Source organism: Gymnodraco acuticeps, unplaced genomic scaffold, assembly GCF_902827175.1.
Source record: "Gymnodraco acuticeps unplaced genomic scaffold, fGymAcu1.1, whole genome shotgun sequence".
NCBI classification, from domain to species: Eukaryota; Metazoa; Chordata; class Actinopteri; order Perciformes; family Bathydraconidae; genus Gymnodraco; species Gymnodraco acuticeps.
Window position 1 is genome coordinate 6567429 of NW_022992351.1, and position 25818 is coordinate 6593246.

The following is a 25818-nucleotide window of genomic DNA, read 5'->3' on the forward strand; positions in this document are numbered from 1 at the left end:
TTGATACTTTAATTCAGAGGTCTCCAACACGCCGATCGCGAGCTGCCGCTAGAAGAGAAGACTCCCGTCGGGGAAAGCAGAATCTTCAGCCGCTCCTACTCTTGCTGAGAATCCTTGCAGGCAGGGGCGGGTCTTTATTTAGCTGGGCCACCATGCGGCCAATCATATGCAAGGACACACTAGGTCATACCATTATGTGAAAGAAGGGTGGGGGGCACAGCATGTGTAGTGGTACAGGCCAGCTGCACAGAGCGACGGGGAGACGGGAAGCCGGATTTAAATGCAAGCGCGTCGGAAAAAGTCAAGAAATGAGTGAAAACCGAAAAAAGAAGTAGCATCTGGCTGCTTGTCAATGATATTGGAGAAAGCAAAGCTGAGTGCAGGATTTGGAAAATGAAAATAACCTTCAGAGCAGGGTTTTGTTTTGGTAACCACTCAGGATTTATTGTCAGAGGTGGGAGAAGTTCAGACAATTTAAAAAAAGTTACAATCAGGGTTCCCGCGGGGGCTTAACAAGTCTTAAAAAGTCTTAAATTTGATAATCAGAATTTAAGGCCTTAAAAAGGTCTTAAATATGATTCAGAAGGTCTTAAAAATTATCGGATTTGAAAGGTACTTCTGCGTTGCGATAGCGTCTAAATGTGTTTTGGGGGAAATGTCCGGGCTGCAATTAACCAGTGCGGTAATAGCCTTTCAGTTCCCCCCAACAATTTGTATTGAATTAAATCAACATGGAACCAGTAATAACTAACTTTGTTTCCCCCGGCCCCTTATTGGAGAACACCCAGCTAGTAACCTATCAACCAAGCTTCAGCTCATGTAGCCTATCTTCGAATCTACTTACAAATAAATATGCTGAAGTGTAAGTTCAACCGTATTTGGTTGGAAAACATCTAATTTAGTGCTTGGTTGAAACCAGTGGAGGGAACGTGTTTGAAGCACGCTGCACCTTTTGCAAAATAAATTAGTGTTTGTTTTGCTAATGTAGCGTTAGCTAGTGCAGCAGCAGCTAATGTAGCGTTAGCTAGTGCAGCGTTAGCTAATGTAGCGTTAGCTAGTGCAGCAGCAGCTCCCGCAACAACACCGGGGGACCTCCGGGCGAAGTTTGGGTCTACGTCAACCCTAAAAGCGGAGGTGCTGTAGACGCTAAATACCGTAGCTAAACACCAATCATACAACAGCAACGATGAAATAGTGTAGCCAAGGCAGCAGAGCTCTGAATATAGCTCTTGTCACTCTCTCTCTCACACACACACACACACACACACACACACACACACACACACACACACACACACACACACACACACACTAGGGCTGCTCGATTATGGCAATAATCAAGATTATGTTGGTCAATAATTAATATCACGATTATTAAATATGATTATTCATTGACTTTGAAAACATCCATTTATTGAACTTTAAAACAAATAATAATTTGAACAGTATCTTTTTAACTATTGATTACCCTGAACGTATAATTCCACTGAAAAACCAATACAAAAATTAATTAAATAAATGATACATTAGTAAAAAATTAATTAGATCAAATATGTTGTAGTGCACTGTCACAACCTAGCAAAGCAAAATAATAGTTTTTTCCGATTATGTTGTTTTCGTAATTGTGGCAGGCCAAAATCGTAATTGCGATTAAAATATGATTAATTGCACAGCCCTAACACACACACACACACATACACACTTTTTGTCTAACACGCTAACACAGTTCTGTACTGTTATGCTGTTGTGTTCAGTCATTGTTCTTATGTTGAACATGAATACATTTACTTTGTAAGTGATTATGGGACGTATTTCTTCTTTATATACATTTTCCTTCATACTTTATTGCCGTGAAATAGGTCTTAAATTCTATTCAAAGTGGTCTTAAAAAGGTGTTAAAAAGTTTTAAATTTGAGTTGGCGAACCCTGTACAATAAAAAGTCCTGCATTCAAAATGTTACAAGTAAAAGTACAAAAGTATTAGCATAAAAATATACTTAAAGTACCACCTGCAGAGGGATCTAGATTCAGGTGTTCTTTTCCCCGCCTCGCTGCACATTATCCCTTGCATAAAGATAGATCGTGGGTCCCTTATAACATGTTGTACACAGTGGAAATAAACATTCTGGTTACCTCAACATCAGGGATCTTATTCATTAAACTCCTTCTGAATCAAACCGTCACGGTAGCCTTACCTTACTGATCCCTCTTAAATTAGAAAAACACACGTTACTTTACCAGCAGAGAGAAAATGGATTATTAAATTATTAATGTGACTAATAAAGAGCAATTTGATTATTAAGTATTATTCTGTTGATCGATGTCATTACATTTGGTGAAAAACACATAATGACTTGTTTATGACTCGTTTTGTCAAAGTTTAGGACTTGGACTTGACTTGAACTTGACCATCCTGACTTGAGACTTGACTTGGAGTTGCAAAACAATGACTTGAGACTTGACTCGGACTTGAGCGCAAAGACTTGAGACTTGACTCGGACTTGCAAAACAATGACTTGGTCCCACCTCTGCATGAGAACCTTTTTACCCCCACGAAAGTCCCTGCTAGAGAGCAGAGAGCTGCTAGAGAGCAGGGACTTTCGTACGGCTCTCTTGTGAGAAAAGAGCTATATTTCTGATTGGCTGGGCGGATTGCAAACCACGCCCCGTAAAACTCCCAAAAAGTTTTGTGAAGCCGCCATTTTATTATCCTCGCATTAGCATGATTAGCATTAGCCCAGCGCAGAAACGCAGAGAGACTAACTTATGGCAACACAAAATAAAACATGGGAGCGGTGGAGATGAGGAGGTGTCGGCGTTCTGGCGATTTACTCGGAAGGCTTCAGTAGAAGCTGCTGGGACTCCCAGCAGCTTCTACTGAAGCCAGTCCCCAACTCCGGGGACTTTGGGCGGCAGTATACGCCGTGAAGTGGTTTGCGGCCTGCCAGTAAACCCAAAGCAGAAGAAGAAGAAGTGACGTCAGCGGCTCCATTTGCCTAATCCACCCCCAGGTTCAAAGAGTTCTCATGAACTAAATTCTCATGAACCTTTGTGGGAAAAGTACTGCGGTGTGAATGCGCCTAATGGTATACTAAAATCCATGTGAAAAAAATTGCTTCTCACTGTTCTTAGGTCAAATATTTATATGTGATTAAAAATGCGATTAATTTCGATTAATTAATTACAAAGCCTCTAATTAATTAGATTAATTTTTTTAATCGGGTCCCGGCCCTAATATATATATATATATATATATATATATACATATAGGCCTATCCTATATATATGCTAAGATCCCGCTACTGACACGATAGCAGTCATTTAGTGCGCATATGTGTAATTAAACCCATGATATCAAAATCTCACTCCAGCCAGGTACTCAATCTCACTCTCTGTATTTAGTCTTTCCCTGTGTTCCCCTGTCGGTTCATTGTTTGTTTTTCCTGTCTTCCTCCATGTCAGTCACGGTCAGTTTTTCGGGTATGTTTCTTCCTTGTGCTACCGTTATGTTCATGTCATGTTTTTTGTCATCGGCTTTTGAATAAAGCTCGCTTTTTGTTTATAGACCTTTTTTACCTTTTTTGTAGTCTGCTTTTGGGTCCTACCTTTTTCCGCGATTCGTAACAGTGATGATCATAACACCTCCAGGATTATGTCTAGTGTGTCACCTCAAGGCAACGTGTGTTGTAAAGTTAGAGTGTCGATTACCTGTGTAATTGTAAGTGTGTATTGTAGTTCAGAAAACCACATGATATGTTCCTCAATAGCCTATTGCTCCACACAGTCGGAACACACTTTTAGGTTTCAGTGCCGTCTGTGTTATTTTGAGACAGAGGCGGAGGAGGTGATGCTCAGACTTTTCCGAAGTGAGGCGGTGATGAGGCAGGCAGGTCTGGGCACGCCCAAGCCCCCTGACACCCTGCCACCTCACTGGGACCACATTGGTGTGATCACACCTGGATGTGTGTGTGTGTGTGTGTGTGTGTGTGTGTGTGTGTGTGTGTGTGTGTGTGTGTGTGTGTGTCGGTCCTTTTTGAACAATCTTAAAGTGAATAATGTCCAGTATTTTGTTTTCCACCATTATAACCGGAACTCGATTTTACTGTTTTATTATATTTCATTTAAATTTGATGTGTGTGCTTTCCTGTGTGTGTGCTCTGCAGAGTGATCTGTCCCTCACCAGACTACCCATTCTATAAGATGTCCCAGTCCACTGTTGCTGAAGAAGGAGGCACCTTCGAGCACCTGTGGGGCTCCCTGTGAGTGTCAACAACACCTCATGAAGATTGTTTTATTTTCTCTTCATAAACATATTTTCCACCTTTATTGTTTTTATTTAAAAAGGGATATTGATCAGGCCATGATGAGAAAACACATGTCATTTTCTCATCAGCTGCTACAAACCAAAATTGTGCTTTGTTTTAATAGCAGCAGTGTGGGGAAAGTGACATCTTGGGCTTAAAATGCCTTAGAGGTTTTGATGTGAAGACGTAACAAAATCACAGTCAAGGGCAAATGCTGGACTTCCATCTTTTGTTTTGTGTGCTTTTCTCTTCACTTGAGGAAAAGCAAAGAACTTCGAAAGCATTTCGGAATTTTTACGATTTACTGAACCTTCTGGGAGTTTTCCAAGTGCTTTATACGAAAACAACAATTTTAAAACACCAGTCTCTAAATGGTTCAAATCCCACAATAGCATTTTTTATATTGGATTAAAGTCTGCTTTTATTTTAAGGCTTTTTTTTTTCTTTTTCTCCCGTTGAAAGCACTTGGAAAATACCAGATTGCATAAAAAAAAGTCCCTATATATATATATATATATATATATATTAATATCAAGAATTAACTTTATCTAACCTTGTTGGTAAGTTTTTATTCTACAACAATGTTTTACAAAGGTCTGTTACTTTGCTGATCAGGTTTGTCATGTTACGCGTTTGTGCTTTGTTCATTTTATGAAAAGTCGTCCTCTTGACCAACTTTCATCCATGGGTTGTGTGTTCACAGGGAGCCAGACAGCACCTACTTTGAGCTCCCCCCAGGCAGCCAGTCAGGAGAGCGTCCACTGCCTTCTACCAGCACTCCGGGGAGCCACTGCAGCGCTGCTGAGGTCTCCATGGACATCTACCAAATGAGGGACATGAATGACAACGTGATGGTAAGAACGAGTTTCCGTTGATGTTTTGTTTGTGGTCATTTCTATGGTCAATCCCTTGCTTTTAAAAAGCAGCAGCTCTTTTCTATTCCATGCATTATGTTAACATCTTCTGTGTCAGATAATGATTATTTTGTAAGCACACGCATGCACACACTTCCAAAGAGATGTTCCTTCCCATTCTGTCTGTTGCTTTCTCTTTTTCCCTCCAGTGTTGAGGAAATTCCCTCCCTAATAGTTTCCCTCTTCTCTGCAGCCTTTTCCCTCTCTTTATCCCCCTGCAGAGCAGCCTGTAGGGACTGTGGGGGTGTGGGTGGGAGGAAGGCTAATTAACTCCAGGCCCCTTGCTGCTTTACCTTAGAGCCATCTGTAGGCTGTGTAGGGTGTGTCTTTGCAAATTAACAACCATGCACAAATGTTTTAGATGGTTGTAAACCTCATAATTAATTAAGAGGTTTTCACAAAAGGAATTTAAAAGCATGCTGTTTAGTTTGTTAGTATTTCACAAATGGTCAAGATTTTTGCAGAATTGCACTGTTTATTTTTGGACATATTTTGTCCACTCTACAGTCTCTGTCTTTCAAACATGGAATCATAAAAAAAAAATCCAACATGAGCCTACTATGTGTTTCCTCCCCTATTGATCTGCTATATTGGTTGAATCTAATCTTTGGAGGGACAAGCCTGGGCCTGCCTGGCCGGTTAATGAATAATCATGACAGAAATAAGGGGGTGGAGTAAGGATTTGTTGTTGGGCACCTATGCAAGGCAAGTTAAGAAGGCCCAGTCAGGCAAGGGAGAAGAGTGGAGGAGGAGGAGAGAGGCAGGATGTCCCCTGCTTCCTCCATCATGTCCCGCTGGCAGCAGAGAGCTCTAATCTTACAGTCACACTTGATCACAGCAGACTTTAAGTCCTATGATAGTCGGGTCGCAGAGAAATAGGAACTACTAATCTTTCAGGAGCCCTCAGATGCTGTGTGCCATGGTAAGTGAACCAGAATACATTGTTTTTGGTTCTCGCATATTGAGGCCTTTTTTAAAATGTTCATAATTTAGATTTACTGTGTTAGTGACGATGGTTTGTGCAGTGTATAAGTTTGGTACAGGCTACAGGGACACTGTTTCCAAATGTGTGGAAAACCTTTGAAAGAGTGAATCAAATGTTCATGACTTTGTTAGATATTTGAACAACAAGCCGCTGTCACCTTGTATTTTTGATCATGCATAAGAATGGCCATGGCTACTTCATTTTAATATAGCAAGATTAGATATATATTCTGGTATAATCAGGCTGCTTTGATTATTATTACATTACAAGTGGATTCATTTGGAAAGACAGCTGGTGACTCATGTCATTTTTTATCTAACCACTAGATCAGGGGTGTCCAAACTACGGCCCGCGGGCCATTTTGAATCGGCCCAAATTCAAAAAGTTGAAAGTGAAAAAGATGAAACTTGTGCTTGTCTTATATTGTACTTCTTAAATATAGATGAAAACAGATATTACACAGTATTCATGCATAAGAAGCCCACTTTTCAAACAAATTCAGTCAGTTAAAGTTGCATTTTCTTTCTATCAAATCTAAGTTGATAAGAAAAAAGCCCAATAACTTATTTCCATAACATGCTTGAAATAAACCCTTCCTATTTCCTCTTATGATAATCAATCTGAGGCTTCTGTTTTAAGGGATGAGCTGCTAACAAAATAAACGAAACCCTATGGAGAGCTGGGATGTCGGCTGTTGTTTTTCTTAAACCATATTCAAGTATTAAACATAATTTACCTACATTTGATTTATTTTGCTGACTTATGACTTAACTTATGAGGCAGTATCTCACCTCAGTGGCCCAGCCCTTCGTATATTTTTCTGTATGTGGCACCCGATGAAAAAAGTTTAGACACCTCTGCACTAGATGCAATGAATGTCTGTAATCCAGTGGTTCTCAAACTTTTTCTGTCAGGTCCCCCCTTTGGAGAAAATAAAAAGTTGGGCCCCCCCCAACACAAATAGTTACGTAATGGGCCAAGTTAACATTTATTAAAATACATCAATATGAACGTGAGCATTCCTTTCAAAAAATAAAAAAATCACTTTGCTAGAACAGTGATAATTAAACAATGCTCCATAAGTCTGTGTGCTCAGAAAAATAAATACATAATACAATTGTGCAATCCCTTTGCTAGAACAATAAATTATAATACTTTGCCACTTTGCAATCTGTGCAAAAAAATGAAAAGAAAAAAAATGCAGATATTTGGCAAAAAAGTGTGTCTTGTTATCACAGCATTAGTGGCTGCAATGAGCCTGTTTTGCACTGCACATTTCTTCAAAACGGGGTTGCAGGCTCAGTGGCGGCGCCAGAGATTTATTTTGGGGGTGCTGTGGGGTAGCTTGACGTTTCATAGAGGGTGCTCAATGTAACCGGTCGCTACAGTGGAGTTTTCTACTGCAACATTCCCCACGCAAATACACAGTGTGCCGGCGACTGTTACAATGAAGGCTCGATAATCAGCTCACAGCATATAGGTGTAAGCAGGGGTAAAGTTGTATTTTTATAGGTGGTGTGTGGACCTCACATAGGGGGGTCCGGTGGCATGCTCCCCCGGGAAGATTTATTTTTTAAATATTGAAGTTAAAAGCATCAATCTGGTGCACTTTGAGAGCAAAATGAAGAGATCTATGGATACATCTCTCAACACCCATTTCAAACAGAACTGTAAACAGATTTACTTTTTCTCTATGGATATTTGACAAATTACCCTTTTAAACTTTATTCTTTTTTTACTGTCATATAGTATTTCATACCTGTTTTTCATTTATTCTCTTACTTTTTTATAACTATAATGATCATATAAACGTGTGCCTTGGAAATAATTGTTTACATTAATCGTGACCAAACCGTTTGAGACCCACTGAGATAACTTGGACTAAAGTGAACTATCTAAACACAGAGAGAGTCCTTTAGTTCACTGAGTCCCTCAGTCTGACAGGAGAGGACTCTCCTCCACCTTGTTATTGAAAAAGCTCCTTATATCCGTTAGAGTAGTTCGCTAGCACCAGAAGCTAACAACAACGATCTCCGGTACCAGTGCTCTCTCTCTCGCTCGCACACAAAATGGCTCGTTCCACACACACACAGAGCCGAGTTTGAATGAAACACAAAGACCCAGACGTACTTGTACTGTATCATATTATTTTCGAATCAATAATTTCTTTCTAACCATTTTTCCTCCTGGTCTCTCGCGCCCCCCCCCCCCCCCCCCCCCCCCCCCCTGTCATGCCTCTGCGGCCCCCACTTTGGGAAACACTGCTGTAATCTTGTAAAATTGTGTGATGTTTTTTTAAAATTTGTATTTATTTACAAACAGTATGCAGGTTGGCATGAATGTGCAACTGGTTAAGTTTCTCCCGTTTTTGCACTTTGCCAAAAATACCCAACAGGGGGCAACCTTCTATCACATCGATTCACATTTTTCCACCTCTCATCCTCACCTCTACTTAACATATCTTGCGTTGTTAAGGCATGCTTCAGATTTAATATGATGCCATATCATCAATTCAGACTAAAGTTTGATTTTGGTCATGTTTCCTTTTGGCCAAACGGGGCCCTATGTGTCCCAGTGTTGTTAACTGTTTAATAAGTAGCTGGAATCAGAGGTCATTATGTAGTGATACTGTCTTTATAGTCAGCTCATTGTTTCACTCATCTTGACAAGTGGCAAGTGAGGGTTGTTGTGGCTGGATTATCTACGTTTCTTAATGTTTGTAGCCTTTAAAGCTCAGCTTTGAATGGCAGCTACCAGGATGGCTGCCCATAGGGGACACTAGATGATGTTGGGATGGGAAGCTTTAACACTTACACACACTGTGAACACACACAGTGAACACACACACACACAGCTCACAAAGTGGCGGCAGAGGTTTTAGCTCTGTTTCAACTTGTTGCAGATTGAGTTTAGGTATTAAGACCAAGCACACCTGTGAGAGAGTGGTGTGTGTGTGGTTAAGTGTTTTTCTTTCTTTTGTTGACGCATACACCTGGGCTAACCTTGTGCCTTTAAGCCCCTTTGACAATACCTGTCAGAAGAAGATTTCAAAGGGAATAAACAGTCAGATATTAACGGGCGAACACATAATGACTCTTTTGTACAGTATTTTCACGAGAAAACAAACGCCATAGCACATCAGCCTAAATACTATTTTCCAAATTTGTCATGATGGTGAACACATTTTTATCCCAGCAAATTATGAAGTGGCCCTATTTTCCTAGCTAACTGGAAATTACACATTTAAAATGATTTGATTTAGACTTTCAACAACACGTTTATTTTCAGAATTCATCAGCCTATTAATTGTTTTGTTTTCCAAAATATCAATAATTTGTAAACATGCTATGCATCTTCAAAGTACGTCTCCTATAAGACTAAGAAAATCTAATATTTATCACATTTGAAAACCTGAGAAAGTGGTATAGGTATTTTTTACTAAAAATAATGAATAATAATCCATTCAAAACAGGCATCAGTTGTTTTAAACCCGGCTGTCTTTTACTGTTTGTGTATTATGTTAAAGTCAATATGTGCACACCCACACATAAGTGCATCCTCATTTAACCTACACAGTTTGCATTAAGTCTAGGTCATTGACCTGTGCTTTCATATTCAGGAAACCATGGCAATGAGCTTACTACCCTTGTGCAACTTTGTCTCAGTTTGTCTGTGTTAGTCATCAGTGTCTGATGCTTTGTTGAAAATAGAAAACAGAGGTGAAGTGATGGTGTATATTGCTTCAGGTTGGATTTATAACTTAGAATATGGTATAGGCAAATATAACAAGTTCAGGTGCCCTCAGTCTAAAAACGAACATAAGGTGTGCAATAGGGTAACCAGGTGAAAGATCGTAATGTTTTTCAAACATCAAGCTGGCATTCCCACGATATCTGTCGTGCTCCCTTTACTCAGGGTGCAAAGAAAATACGAACAAAATAAATTAAATTCCTTGATTAAGATCCTGTTTGTTTGTTTTTCTCGACAAAAAACGATTGACTGGTCAAGGAGTTTTTTAGTTTAATGTGCAGGCAGAATCTCAAAACTATATTATTGTAGTCACTTTTTTTCCTATAATTATAGCATTTTGCTTGGTTTGAATTTAGACAGATTGTGACAAATTCTGGAGTACAAAAATATAACGTATACAGTTTAAAGAAACCAATTGTCCATCCAATTATTAATGATGAGTTGAAAGCTTTCCAAAGTGTTTAAGAGTCTCTGTTTTTAACAACATTCAGCCTTGACTGTTGATTTAATGCTTTATTGATAAACAATACTGGGTGGGGGGGGTCTGACCCTTGAACTGTTATTTCATGTTTTTGTTCTCTCTCTCCCTCTCTCTCTCTCTCTCTGTCAGACCAGACAGTGTTTACTTAGTGCAGGCCTTCACAAGGTGTTTGGAGCGTGTGTGTACATGTGCCCTAGCATTGCCGTCTATGTCCGGGCTTGTCATAATTAGAATGTTGTTCAATTTTTTGGGTTCCCATCCGTCTTTCCCTCTCTCTTTCTCCCCCCTCGTCTCAGTCTATCATTTCTCTCTCTCCTCACCATTCCTCACCTTTCTCCCTGTCCTGGCTGTAGGAGTCTCTCTCTCTCTGTGTGTGTGTGTGTGTGTGTGTGTGTGTGTGTGTGTGAGTGTGTGTGTGTGTGTGTGTGTGTGTGTGTGTGTGTGTGTGTGTGTGTGTGTGTGTGTGTGTGTGTGTGTGTGTGTGTGTGTGTGTGTGTGTGTGTGTGTGTGGTGTGTGTGTGTGTGTGTGTGTGTATGTGTGTGTGTTCCACTGATGCATGCCTCACTTGGACAGTCTGGCTTGGCTATGAGCCCGCACTCTTGTTGCTTTGCTGTGTTTGGAAGTTTTTGACTGCAGAGTTGACTATTGAGAGTAAAGCACTAGAAGATGTACTACGTGAAAAAGAAGGTAAAGCCTTTTTTCTTCTGATCATAGGGTTATTTTGTGTGTTAACATGTGTCTATTTCAGTGTGGATGGATACATGTCAACAGTGTCTGTTATTGGATGCATTAGTACAGTTCAGGCTGCAGTGATAACTATTGGGATTTCTTTGTATAATTCAATGATTTTAAACATTAAGTGTAGGTCAGTTTGTCTTTTTAATGGTGAATCAGCTGATGTTAATTGGTGGATAATGAACTCATGTTTGAAGAAAGTAATTGTTTGATGTGTATTATTAGAAGGGGGGGCATAAGGACTTAAAGTAATTTAGTAGTTTTTTTTTTGCCTTCTGACTTTTCTTTTCTTTTCGAGAGAGGGCATCAAATCAATAACAATTGCAGCAGCCACAAAGCAGTTTTCTTCTAAGCTACAATAAAAGGGCCTCACGGTGTGCGTTAAGTGTGTCACCTCACACACGTTAGGGCAACCAATCGTTCCTCTTTTCAAACACAGTGGAGAGTATAAGAGGGGAATGGCTGGCAATTAGGCAGATTACGCCTGTGTTTTACAACTTGTCTCGTATAGCCCCAAGGAGGCTTCTGTGGAGACCTCACTGCAACCGCCGCTCACTTACACTCTCTCACATAAAAACACACAAGTTTGTGTCTCTGCATATTTCATGATTTTATCTACAAATCACGGTTGTTTTGCATGCATCACAGACAAAGTGCTCGGGGTTTATCATGGACACTAGGCAGTTACACATGCACCCGTCCCACACACATGCAGCATAAAACTACTTGTAATCTGACCTCCCCTTAAGTCTCCAAACCCTTGTCTCTCCGGCACCTCTACCTGTGCCCTCCCTCTGCCTCTCTGCTCCCTCCCTCCTTCTTTGCCTCCCTCATTCTCTTCCCTCTTCTTTTTCTCCCCAGTCCCAATACAACATGCTGAGCAGCAGCATGGAGAGCATGGGGAGCCGTGCAACGTCCGCCAGCCCCTACAGCTCCGAGAACGCCTCCTCGTCCACCGTGCCCACTCCCTCACCCTACTCACAGCCCAACTCCACCTTTGAGGGCCTGTCCCCTGCCCCGACCATCCCCTCCAACACCGACTACCCCGGACTGCACAACTTCCAGGTGTCCTTCCAGCAGTCTAGCACCGCCAAGTCTGCCACATGGACCGTGAGTACACACACTTTATTGGCTTTGGCATGCAGTGTGTGTGTATGTGTGTACATATTTTTTATTTCGCTCTGTCTTACTGAGTAATGACTGGACGCACACACATGAAAATGCACATTATTTCTCACACACTCACTCAAGCCTCCACATGTGCAGGCATGTTGTGTGCAAGAGAAAGTAGAGCATCATTCAATGATTCATCGTTACCTCCACTCACCTCTCGTAGTAACATCTGATGTGATGAATGCAGCAGGGAAAGTTCGGTACGAGGGCTAGAAAGATTTATCCTTGGTCATCAATCTATTAAAAGCAAACAAAGTTTGACTTAGAAGTTTAAAAATAAACATTTTATTCTCTAGAACCATTTTATCCCATAAAGAATAAAGTTAATTATAGTTTTAGCTACAGTCCTCAATGAAGAGTTTATGTATAATGAGTTTATGTCTAGAAATTGTCACCACAATATATCGTAATTGCAATGTATAACAAGAGGCTGGTACAGAATGTCAGTTATTCCCTGCTTGTAAGTGTGTATCGACATATGGTGTTACTTTTGTTTATGAGCTACAGAAATTGTAAGAAAAATCTAAATTTCTACTACTCTTGCCACTAATACACAGTTGCAGTAGTCGAGTAGCTTTAACAGTAGGAGTACAATACTGAAAGGATACATTTGGCCATGTTATGGGGTACATAATAAACAATAAACAAAATTACCTGGGCAAGACGTCATCGAACAACTACCTAAATGGTGGTGAGGGACAGGTGAAATGGGAGCAGTGTAATTTGTCATGACCCGATGAGAAGTCTCAAGCTGGAAAGGTGTCACCTCCGTCTGTCACACAGTTGACCTCCCTGACACAAGAGAACCAAGAGACAAACTGCACTTCCTTCATGTGTGTGTGTGTGTGTGTGTGTGTGTGTGTGTGTGTGTGTGTGTGTGTGTGTGTGTGTGTGTGTGTGTGTGTGTGTGTGTGTGTGTGTGTGTGTGTGTGTGTGTGTGTGTGTGTGTGTGTGTGTGTGTGTGTGTGTGTGTGTGTGTGTGTGTGTGTGTGTGTGTGTGTGTGTGTGTGTGTGTGTTCAAATGAGGGGCTCCTCCACAGCTCTGTTTGCTGGAAGTAACCATGCGTGCTTGGCTCTTTTACTCAGCGATGTAAGAAGATCCCCCTCTGGACATTAGTGCGGTGGTCTTTGACCTGCTGCTTTTCTTTGTCTGTCTCTTTCTTCCTCTGGTCTTAACACACACTCATGGCTGTCACCTCTGGTGCCTTAAGTTTCGTCCATACCCTCTCCTAAAATATGTCTATCATCCCCTTTCCCTCGCTTTCATTCTCTGATTCAGGTGTTTCTCACGGCCTCACTACAACGGCAGAAACTGAGGAAAAAACAAGTATTAGCATGTTTTACCTGAGAAATAACTGCAATGAAATCCTGAAATAAAGTTTCAACCTTGGTTAAACTTAATGAATTACTGTTCTGCCCCCTCAAATTATGTGTATCTGCCATCCCACTGGATTTCAGTTTAGAATAGCCCTACTAACTTAAGTGAGGAAAGCATGACAATTCCCAAGGGTGCCTGCCAACAGATTATTTTACGCCACTCAGCAATCCAATCTAAACCTTTTTGCAACAAAATAAGCTCCTCTTAAGGACATTTGTTTGCAAGGGTATTTTTACACACCAAGAAGACCCTTTGCAACCACCTGCACTAACATATCTAGACAGTTTTTTTGCACCAAGCAACCATAGACATAGGACAATGTTTTCATCAGATGATGACGCAGGAGGAAAAGGATTGTGAGGAAACCAGTGATTATTCAGATTCCTCTGCTGCCATTAAAACGGAAGGATTAGAACAAGAAAGAGACCGGGGGATTGCTCATAGCTTTTATGGAGTTTACTGTAAAGCTTAGTTTATAGCCTGCATGTATTTATTATGAGATTCATGAGGAATCAGAAGATGTATTTAAGTGTTATTATGCAAAAGCTTCAGAACAAAAACCTTTTTAATGTGTAAAACTGATGCAGTATGATCATGTGTGATATGACACTATTAATCGCCTAACAAGAAGCCTTCCAGATCTCAATACACTAATACAGGCATTCAGTAGTTTGGTAATATTTCATTTCATTTAATTTCAAACCTTTATTTAGACAGATAAATCCCATTGAGATCATTGATCTCTTTTTCAAGGGAGACCCGCTCAAGTAGTTCCACATGAAACATAAAAACATAAATAGAACAACAAAAGGACATCATACAGCATCAATATTAAACAGAACAAACCAAGAAAGCCAAGACTAGGCCAGGTTTGACATTATGTTGGCGGGTAATATTAAAAGTGTGAGTTGAAAAGAAAGGAGATTACGCACTAGCCTCTCGGAATGAATACTTGTGCACTTATGGGAGGGGATTTTCCAAAAAAGAAACAGGGGTGCATGATTATTTGTGTCTTATGTGCATTTAAATCTGGGTGTGTCTATTTATGCAAAATGCATTGCAAGACCCAGGTTTGAACATGCTTGAAACAAAAGGATGGCTATGTGGACCAAACTGAGTAACCTTGTTTGAATGAAGGAGTTAACAGTCTCTTCTTGCTGATTTCTTGTTGTGGCCTCCGGCAATGGGGAATGCCGAATGCCATAGGGGCATATTGACTATAATCAGTCACCTAGCCGCCCCTTGTTCCCACCCCTCTGCCTCCCACTAAGAGCGGGTGGCATACAGTGCTTTGGGAGATTACGAGAAATGTCTATTGCCTCAAGCATTTCTCATTTAATCCCATTTTCTCAAGTTGTCAACTGATTGATTGACGTTGGGGTTTGTGGCTGCATACAACTGGCCAGTCCTCCATGGAGAGTAAAAGGAAGGGAAGAGAAGTAAAGAGAAGAGATCGGAATAGAAGATACAATTCCTTTTTTCTATTATTATGATGTTTCCACATGCATTAAGCCATCCAAGCCCATGTTAAGCTAGTCTGGTAATCCTCCAGTCCCCCTCCTGTCTCAGCAAGACACTGTGCCTTACTGACAATAGCTCTGAGATTCTGCTGCTGTCTTGCCTCTTGAAGATGATTCCTTGGCTTGGACGCCAGCCTCATCGTTGCTGGAAATGAGATCTAACACCTCGGCCTTGTCAAATAATAAGACCTCTTTCCGTGCACTCAGACATCAGTTTATGTGTGCGTGTGTGTACAGTATGTGTCAGGAGTGGGAGGGAGTGTGATGCGCTGGGTGCGGGCTCGAGCATGCACTGCAAGGCGGCTTGTCAGAAGCTGCTCTTCCCAGCTATTAGCCTCTCTCCGTTAGGATGCAAGTCTCAACACGTCTTGCATAATGCATCCTTCCCTTCCTTTCCCAATCATCTGTGGCCACAACTGAATTGGCCAACCTGCAGTGCATCAGATCTGAGAAAACTCACTTGGAACATTTCCACGCACATTTCTTTGCTCAAATGTATTTTATCAACACACAAGTAAATACATTAAGTTTGTGAGTCGGATCCATGTGTACAGCAAATGCAAGTTATTTGTAATAGTTATAAAAGTAGATAAAGGGCATGAAGAAAACAGCGTTATTGATATCTTTGATGAATGGTCAGGAAATGTTCTGGACTACTGTGTAACACTATTTGTATGCCATCATGTCAAGAAGACTGTGTGCCAGTGCTTTAAATTCATCCTTTAGTGTGTCTAATAGCCGGCATCATGAAGACTTTACTGTGGACATTTTAATTACTAAATATTGTTTGCCCAAAGGTTTTAAATGACTCATCAATCACATAATGGTTAGAACTACAGGGTACCAGATGAGATAAGAGCTGCCTGTTTTCAAAGAATCAGCCTCTGTATGTATAATTACAGACTGTATAGAAATCGAGCTTAGGCTGTGTGGATGTTCACGTCTTGCTCAAAGTCAGCTCTCTGTGGCTGTATGTGCCAACGCATTTCATATTTGGACAGTTAAGCGAATTTGCGGCGGGCAAGCCGTTGCTTGTAAATATGGATGACGGTCTGGCAATTATCACTCTGTTTGTAGGAGCCTGTCAGGACCTGCCTCCACTGGTCCACCGCGAAAATGCGGGCCAGGGCTGGATGGCTAAATTAATGAATAGATCAATAGGATTTCATGGAAATTGAAACTTTATAGTAAGTTACAAGATAATTCTCTTAAAAGTCATCATCATATAACATTTTCAAGTGAATTGCAGGATGTGTTCCGGTCATTTGATGAAATCGGATTTATAGATGGGCTGCTGATGTATTTTATAGCTCAACAGATTTCAATTAAAATGGGTGGAACGTTAGACAATGAGCCAAGGTTTATGGTGTAGATTCAGGAAATGTTAAGGATTTTCTAAGCAGTTTTTTAACTTTCACATTTCATATTATTCAATCTTTTCCCTCTTCCTTTTGTAAATGTCCTCTTGTCACTAACCGTGAAGATATTTTCCAGATCATTGACAAAGCAAATAATCTCTTAAGCCTTTAAGCTTGTTTGTTTTCCTTTGATCTTTTTCTCATTTCTCTCCATTCATTCACTTTCTATATGACCTGAAAGGAAGCCCAGGTTATTAATCACTCAGCATTTCTTGTCTCAACCACAGCATACACATCAGATACTGTAATTACATTTTTGCTGAAGTTCACTTCTGACAATGACCCATGGAGCTGAACTCGAAGATGTGTGTGTGCATGCCTATGCCTTGTCGGTGCATGTGCACACTTGTCTGTGTTGTGGACGAGTTGAGACATCTGAACCCCCAGAACAAAAAGGTAGTTTAGAGTATTTCTTTCATGCTCTTTGTGATGTTCAAAAACAATACTAATACTGGCCTCCATTGATCCCACAGCTTAGAAAAAAAACTAAAAGGTTTTAATTTTTTTTAAGCTGTTTTTCAATCCAACAGGATTTTAGGGTGTAGGTGGAATTTCAAATCCCTATTGACCACATTTCAGAACAGTATGTAAGGTGGAAACCTTTTTAGTCATAGCAACGGTTAGAGTATTTTTAAGTGACAGAGAATACCGTCTTTTCCTTCACATTTGAAGTTTTTGTCTTTGTAAATTACTAGTAAGAGAATCTCTGAGAAATTATTTATTCATGGTATGGACGTTCTGTCGAGACTTGTCGGGAAAAGCTAGGTGGGAAAAGGCAATGTTGTTCACAGGTATTTCCATTGCCCCCTCAGGGTTGGGCTAAAGGTGTGTGTGTGTGTGTGTGTGTGTGTGTGTGTGTGTGTGTGTGTGTGTGTGTGTGTGTGTGTGTGTGTGTGTGTGTGTGTGTGTGTGTGTGTGTGTGTGTGTGTGTGTGTGTGTGTGTGTGTGTGTGTGTGTGTGTGTGTGTGTGTGTGTGTGTGTGTGTGTGGGTGGGTGGGTGGGTGGGTGGGTGGGTGGGTGTGTGTGTGTGTGTGTGTGTGTGTGTGTGTGTGTGTGTGTGTGTGTGTGTGTGTGTGTGTGTGTGTGTGTGTGTGTGTGTGTGTGTGTGTGCTTAGTAATGGTATCACAACAAGGAATCCAAACCAATCCATGCAGTTGTTGGTGTAGGAATGACTCTTTTCCCAGCCGTCTGGGAGAATCAAATCAGAGTCTGGATGATGAAGTGGGAACTTCAAGAAGTTATTAAATTTTCATTTTTGTATTGAATAGTTTTTCATGCAATATAAAGAACCTTAAATCCTGGAAACTCTTAATAGCAGTAGGGTACAGAAGTAACAAAGTCCAAAGAAAGTAAATTGTAACTTATATCCAAAATGATGGATGAGTGGGGAGAGATTCTGGAAATCAAAGGAAAGAAAAAAGAAATGTATTTTTTGAAAAGACAATTGAGGAGAGAATTGTAGTGGACCTCCGGAGTGGTAGAGCAGCTACTTGGACACTACCAACATGGATGGTTGATATATGCTTCCAAGACTTTCTAAAATCACTGAGAATTAATGGTTAATACTTGGCTAAGAGATTTGGTTAATGGAAACCAGGGTTTAAGTCAAAGGCTCAAAACATACTCATCTAAAAAACTCCATGGACTATTCAACAAATAAAGATGATTTGATTATATATTTCAGACAAAGTTTGGGGAACATATGCTATAAATGGGATTCAAGGAATGCTATGAATGGGTCTATGAAAAAGGTTGGGTTTGACCGTTCATTAGTGCGATTGTGTCACTCTCTGTACTCTACAATACTGCATTAGCCACATGCACTATTGTATAATGTATTCATGCTCATAACAGGATAACAGTCTTCTTATATTTTTCTGAAAGCTCTGTTTGATTTCCACAGGGAATATTTCTGAGATGTCCTGATTGTGTTGGGGCATGTTTAGGCTTCTCCATCACTTCTCCCGGTGTCTTTGGATGCATATGGCATTTACATACACACATGTGCGTATGCATGCGAAAATGCTTGTTAACTGAGGAATGGCTAAAGACTTGTCTTTATCCCCGCTCAACATATTTCCCTCCACCAGTTGTAGCATCTCACATTGCTGCCAAAAAACCCAGTCTGATAATAATCATTTATTAATTTTAAAGCCATATAATTACCTATACTACGCAGTAGGGCTGCACGATTTTGGGAACAAATCTAATTGCGATTTTTCTGACAAATATTGCGATTGCGATTCGAATTGCGATATTTGTTTTTAAGCGACCCAACGGAAGTTTATTGTAAAATGCGGCCATAACTCCGGCTAGGAAGGTCGTATCAACGTGCTCCCGTCTCTAGCACCCTCGCAGACCGAGCTACGAGTGAAATAACTAAACTTACATGAAACTTCCGTTGGGTTGCTTTAAAGTCAAGCTTCAGTTTAAGATTCACCCTGTCATAGAAACATGTGATGGAGCATTACTAACCTGACTCAGATGGTTGGTTTCACCAAAGCATCTAAAGCTCCATTGGAAGCCATTTGGAAAGGGCAGGCACTTTCAAAAGCACTTGGCAGGTGATTGGATCAATCTGTCTATCACCTTCTATCATGGGCTACTTCTGATTGATTAACAATGGCTGGTACATGTGGAGCACAGCACTTCTGATTGGTGTGGATGTCTGACACACAATAAAAAAAAAATTGAAATAAAATCGCAGGCTTTGCGATTTGATAATCGCATCATTACAAATCGCGATTTCAATTTAAAATCGATTAATCGTTCAGCCCTACTACGCAGACGATAATTTACCACACATTTACCGTCCTTATGTATTTTCCCAATCCTTTTCCTTTCCTGCTCTCTATTTCCTGAGATGACACAATTGGTTCTTCAGTTATAATTGTATGTGATGATTAACAGGATCCTGTGGTCGAAGGCAGCTGTTATTCTCACATTATTACCCAGCTCTTTATTTGTCCACCTAGTTATTTAAAATAACAAAACAATTATTTTATCCGTGTTGATTGAACTTAATCACATGTTATTTCAACATATTTCCCCTCCTGAGACAATATTCTTGCTATGATGTCACTGGTAGCAGAGATTAACCCTGCCACCTTTTTTTATCTCGTTTGCTTCTTGACTTTTTATGAAAATGTGAAAAGACAACTCTCTTCTCTGTCTTTAATTTGCAGCGGGTTGCTCAGGAATTATTTTGATAACTCAAGGAGAAAGAACAACTTCCTGCAGATAGGATAAACAACGTATTCGCATAACTGATATAATAATTTAGTTGGACAAAGTATTAGTACACATCCCATGCAACTGACTGACTGTATATTATCTCGGAATACCCAATGTCTCAGCTCTTTCATGTATCATTAAACACCATGTATCAAACCAGACCACTGACTCGAGCCTCTCTGGTCCTGTGTGTTCTCCCCCCAGTACTCTCCCCTGCTGAAGAAGCTCTACTGTCAGATCGCCAAGACCTGTCCGATCCAAATCAAGCTGGCCGCCTCTCCTCCTCATGGCAGCATCCTCAGAGCCATGCCCGTCTACAAGAAGGCAGAGCACGTCACAGAAGTTGTCAAACGCTGCCCCAACCACGAACTAGGACGAGACTTCAATGATGGTATGACCGACAAATCTAGTCTTTTGATCCTTAACAGACCCCAATAGTATGCCCAATTATTTAGTTGTTGGGTGAAAAATGATGTGTTAGGAAGTAAATAACTGTGAAATCATGTAGTATACATAATTCATCAACCATTGCATGTTGTGCAATCTGTCTTTTATGTGTGATGCTTGGACTAAGATTGACCAACTCCTCACCTCTTATTCCATCCTTGTCTCGCCAGGTCAAGCTGCCCCGGCCAGTCACCTTATCCGAGTGGAGGGGAATAACCTCTCTCAGTATGTGGATGATCCTGTCACTGGCAGGCAGAGTGTCTTCTTGCCGTATGAATCTCCACAGGTTGGTGCTCCATCATCTGCTGTGTATCAGAGACCCACAATGAATTGCATTAGGTACAGAACTGATGGTCTACTACAGTAAACATAAAACATATATATGAGAAGGGATTTTGAGATATAGATTCTGCTAAGGTTTACATCTTAATATCTTGAAGATGTCTCATAGTTTTTACAATGAGCCGGAATGATGTTATCCAAAAGTCACAATGGATCAGTCGACCTCATGTCAAAGATCCCGTCAATTTCTGTGAGGAACTCAATAGGAAACACATCTATAAATAAAGATGCCTGACAAGTCCAAACAAGTGCAAGAGTAAGAATTCATCATGTGTGTTGTTGCACCTGAGGAGATGATTGAAAGCATCATTGTCTCCCTCAGATCAAAGCGCTCTACAACATTGCTCTCTGGTGGTGGATGGCCATATTTACTGTAACTAAACCAACACAATGTAGCATTCATTTATTGGTGGGATCCACTGTGTTGTGTTTCAGGTGGGGACTGAGTTCACAACCATCCTCTACAACTTCATGTGCAACAGCAGCTGTGTGGGCGGCATGAACAGGAGACCCATCCTCATCATCATCACTTTGGAGTCCAGGGAGTAAGTCCACAAGTCACAATTGCAAACAAGGTTCTTTTTTTTAATCAAACTGAAATGCCCTGCCCTTTGTAATGTGCTGTATTATGATTATTTCAGGCACTGGTACTTTGATTTTAAATGGACATTTTGAATTTGCCATTTTCTCTACAACAGTATACTGGCTACTGATAATGGACACATCCCAAAGTGCCTGACATACTACAGAAGTTGCAGAAGTGCATACAATCAGATGTGTAACATGTATACAACACATCTGACTGTATGCACTTCTAGTATGTCATATTCAGTTCCATTTACCATGATGATGAACCTTTTTGCATATACATACAATTGTGAGGCTTTGCAGTGTTTTGATCCACCAAAATAAAACTAAACTAAAGATATGGAATGTTAAATAACCTACATTTTCTAAGTATATTTTTAACCTCAATTCACTCTGCAGTGGTCAAGTGTTGGGCAGAAGGTCGTTTGAAGGACGGATATGTGCATGTCCCGGCCGAGACCGCAAAGCAGACGAGGATCACTTCAGGGAACAACAGGCCCTGAATGACAGTGTGGCCAAAAATGGCTGTCCCAACAAGCGCAGTAAGTTGAATTCTGTTTGGCTGTTGCCATACATCTAACAATAAACACTGACCAAAAACATCCAGGATGTATTTATCCTAAAAGAGATTGTGATTTTGAATTGTTATATGTAACCTGAGCATAATTCTGTTTCTGTCGTTTACAGACTTCAAACAGAGTCCACCAAATATTCCCAGTCCAAATATTAACATGAGGAAGAGGCGCCATGGAGAAGAAGAAATTTACTATATTCCTGTAAGAGTCTATCACACTGATGCAACGACTACAAGACAATCAAATGGTATCAAACACTGAGAGCAAATGTAAAAGGATGTGCTCGCAAGTCATTATCATTATGTGTTGTGTGTAGGTCCGTGGTCGGGAGAACTTTGAGTTGCTGATGAAGATTAAAGACAGTTTGGAGCTGGTGGAGCTTGTGCCACAACCGCTGGTGGACTCCTACAGACAACAAACACAGCAGCAGCTTCTGCAGAGACCGTGAGTCACTCCAACACTAACGTATGCACAGGCACACAGACAGCAGCTGGAACACAGACTGTATGTTAAAAGTGTGACCGTAAAAATTAGATTTTCCCAAACACACACAAAAAGGTACATAAAGAACACACACAGTTTACTTGATAACCACTGCTTTTGCTGACGTCTATGAGTAGAAAAAGGAAGAGGTAAAAGTTTTAAATACTTTTTGACTTCCTTATTTCTTTACGTTTTTTAGTAACAAACAATATACACATTTCTCTAACCTTAACCCCATTTTCATCCTTTCTCAAGGAGCCATATAGCATCCCCCTCCTCCTACTCTCCAGTGTCCAACATGAACAAGCTTCATACCCACGGAGGCCTCAACAAACAGTCCTCAGTTAACCAGCTGGTGGGGCAGCAGCACCAGCAACACCCCTCTGCCCCCATCTCCATAGCTCATATGGGTAGGTGTTTACTGCATGTCTGAATCAAATCACATTCATTTAAACTCATTGCATGTTTAAAACCAATTCTGCTGCCTATTATTTCATTGATCACCCCTCTTTTTCACAGGTTCTAACATGCTCAACAGCCACCACATGCAGGGGAATGGTGATATGAATGGTGGCCACAACAGTCAGACTATAGTGTCTGCCTCCCACTGCAGCCCACCCCCTCCATATAACCCTGACCCCAGCCTCGTCAGGTACCTCACCCTCCAATGACACTATTTATTTATCCTCCTGTAAAGGGCCTGCTGACAATTAGATGCACTTGTTGGGTTAAACATTAATGGGTGCCAAGTTGATGCCAAAACAGATCGTTTGTTTGGCATTGTTTACGCACATTTGGTCAAACTGTTTTTTGTAAAAGTTCCCAATGTGTTTAGATGGAGCTGTGTTATCTAGTAAACAAGTACAATTGGATTATGGCTGCTTTGTAAAAGCTTGCAAATACATCAGAAATCTCCTCACTCGCATCCATGGCTGGTGCCATAATGAAGGTCCACTTAAGAAATGGCTGCATGGAAATAATGTCTTTACATACATACAAAATGGGGGATGTTATTTAAATGTTATGGTCGAAGATTCATTCAGTAATGTGTTAAGTAAAAGTGAAGTGTGTAATGGTATGTTTGTTACCACAGTTTGACCACTAAACGGTTCTGGGTCTGCAGAAGAACAATTATGACCAAAAGTATCTTTGTTAGCTGCTGAAAAGTAATTTGCAAAACAGTTGATATTCTTGTCCAAGCTAGTTAGAAATGTGATGAGCTCCTATCTAAAAACAGCACATTATTCATGTCTGTTTATGCTGCTCATACAGCTAAGCAGCTCAAGAGTTGTAGACCTCCACTATGGCTGCCAGAGGGTTTGATATGTCACCCAAAAACCCCAAATGGGTATCATACACTTATATAGATGTTATACACAATCTTAAGTCGTTCTCACTGTCATTATGTATAGTGTCCTATGCAATGCACTACAGCACATTTTCTTTAAAAGAGATGTTCATTGTTGTTCTGTTGAATTGAAAACAGTTTTTTTCCATATATTTCTAAGATAACTTGTCAATGCAGTTGTTTCAATACTTAGACTTTGCTTTTGCAATTTTTACATTTTTTCTTTTTCCACTTTTTGGGTTTCTAGATTGTTGTGTATTTTGTACAGTTAAATTGTACAGTTAGCTTCTTTTTCAATTACACTGTATGTTGCCAAAACGTTAACATTTCATGTATTTATAATAAAGGTTCTTCATCAAAGCAAGAATGGCCTTATGAATCATTAATATAAATGCATGTGTTTTTGTTTTACTTCCACTGCATCTGTCAAGATGTAAACTTTCTGTACACTTGAGGCTCAATCTATGACCTTTATCTTACACTCAGTTAAAAACTTAATTAGATAATAAAGAAATATAATAAGTTACTTTTCTCTACAATTGTGTCTAAAATAAATACTGACCCTAACATTTTAGTAAGGATATTATGTATTCTTAAGTATAAATACACCTTTCATCAGTGTTAAGCAAGTTGATTTTGATTTTAAAGTCATACTTTTGTAGCTGTGGTCCAATGGCAGTCTAAGCAGCCCTGCTTTTCTCCTCTTACAGTTTTCTAACCAGTCTGGGCTGTCAGAACTTCATTGAGTACTTCACCTCCCAAGGCCTCCAGTCTATCTACCACCTCCAGACTCTCACCATGGAGGTAACCTCTTCGTTCCTGCACAATCTCACAGTGAATTATAACAATGACAAATTGCTCTTCAGAATAAGGGTGAAACTAGATACCTGTAGCAATGATGATTGTGATATTCAAATATTAAATATTAAATCATGTTTATAATAAACACATGATAGTAAAGTGAATAATCCAGTGCTTCTTAAATAATTTGTTGCGTTTCCTGTTGTCTCCTCCCCCAATTCATTTGCCAGAAAAGAGTAAAAATGCCAATAAAAACCTAGTTAATTTAAGTGAAGTTACGTTTTTGATTGATAGCATTTCTATTTTTTAAATGTTCAAAATGTTGGTAGATATTGCGATCTATCTTTATTGTTAATGATTTGGCCTACAGTATCAACAATCTGATAATGTGACAGCCCTACTTAGAAAGAAAAAGTGCAAAACACCGTTGTATGAAGAGAGCAAGGCTCTCATAGAAAGCTTTTGCAAAGCATTGAAGTATTTTTGCCCAGTCTTACCAAAGGTACCCGGCGGAGTATTTAGGACCCCTAGTGGTGATGTAGAGTATTGTTATAAGCAGCCTCCCATTTTCAAGGAAACAGACGATGCACATGAACTCCTATTTTCCTTCTTTGTTCAGAGTTTTCTCCTACATTCTCACACTCCAATGTCTAATTTGTTGCCATCAACAGGATTTAGCTGCACTGAAAATACCGGAGCAATTCCGCCTTGCAATCTGGCGAGGTCTGCAGGACATGAAACAAGTTGCTCCCCTCCAACTGCCTGCCTCCACTCATCACCATGACTATCATGGCCAGCAGCTCCTTCGCTCCAGCAGCAACATGACTGCCTCTGCCATGGCCGCCATTGGGTCTGCCAGTGGGGAACTCCAACGTCAGCGCGTCATGGAGGCTGTGCACTTTCGTGTCCGCCACACCATCACCATCCCCAACCGGGCAGGTGTTGTTGGGTCGTCAGGGATGGCAACGGGTGCTGATGAGTGGGCTGACTTTGGTTTTGATATGCCCGACTGCAAGCTGTCACGTAGCAAGCACTCCATCAAGGAGGAGTTCATGGATAGTGATGTTCATTGAGCCTGAACAAAGTCTTTGGACCGTTTCTCCAATACTTTTGTCAGCATCATCCTATTTACAAATTAAACACATGTGGATTGGGTCTCTGAATGTTGTTTTAGGTGTTGATGTCATGTTTCAGTAGGGATGGCCGGGTATCGTTTGAAATGTATCGATGCCGGTTCTGCTTAACGATTCCGGTTCTTATCAATTCCCCGTTTCGATTCAAAAATTGTAAAAGAAAGAGGTCAAACGTTTAGATAACAAACATATCTTTATTCTTTTAAG

At 40.4% G+C, this 25818-nt stretch overlaps 1 protein-coding gene across 3 annotated transcripts; it reads left to right on the forward strand.

The window, feature by feature from the left end:
• Window positions 1–4089: 4089 nt before the first annotated feature.
• On the forward strand, window positions 4090–25818 carry tp73 (tumor protein p73). 3 transcript variants are annotated; one of them, XM_034209554.1, is made up of 13 exons: window positions 4090–4259; window positions 5008–5158; window positions 12032–12280; window positions 20099–20285; window positions 20512–20627; window positions 21119–21228; window positions 21671–21813; window positions 21959–22047; window positions 22163–22290; window positions 22585–22739; window positions 22849–22981; window positions 24388–24481; window positions 25150–25818. In XM_034209554.1, exons 1-13 carry the CDS (start codon window positions 4201–4203, stop codon window positions 25549–25551), a joined length of 2016 nt encoding a protein of 671 aa, XP_034065445.1. In that variant the 5' UTR covers window positions 4090–4200; the 3' UTR covers window positions 25552–25818. The 3 variants fall into 3 exon arrangements, with proteins under 3 accessions (XP_034065445.1, XP_034065448.1, XP_034065447.1); XM_034209557.1 differs by lacking the exons at window positions 4090–4259; window positions 5008–5158 and adding an exon at window positions 5965–6140 and having other exon boundaries at window positions 25150–25551; XM_034209556.1 differs by lacking the exons at window positions 4090–4259; window positions 5008–5158 and adding an exon at window positions 11019–11122 and having other exon boundaries at window positions 25150–25551.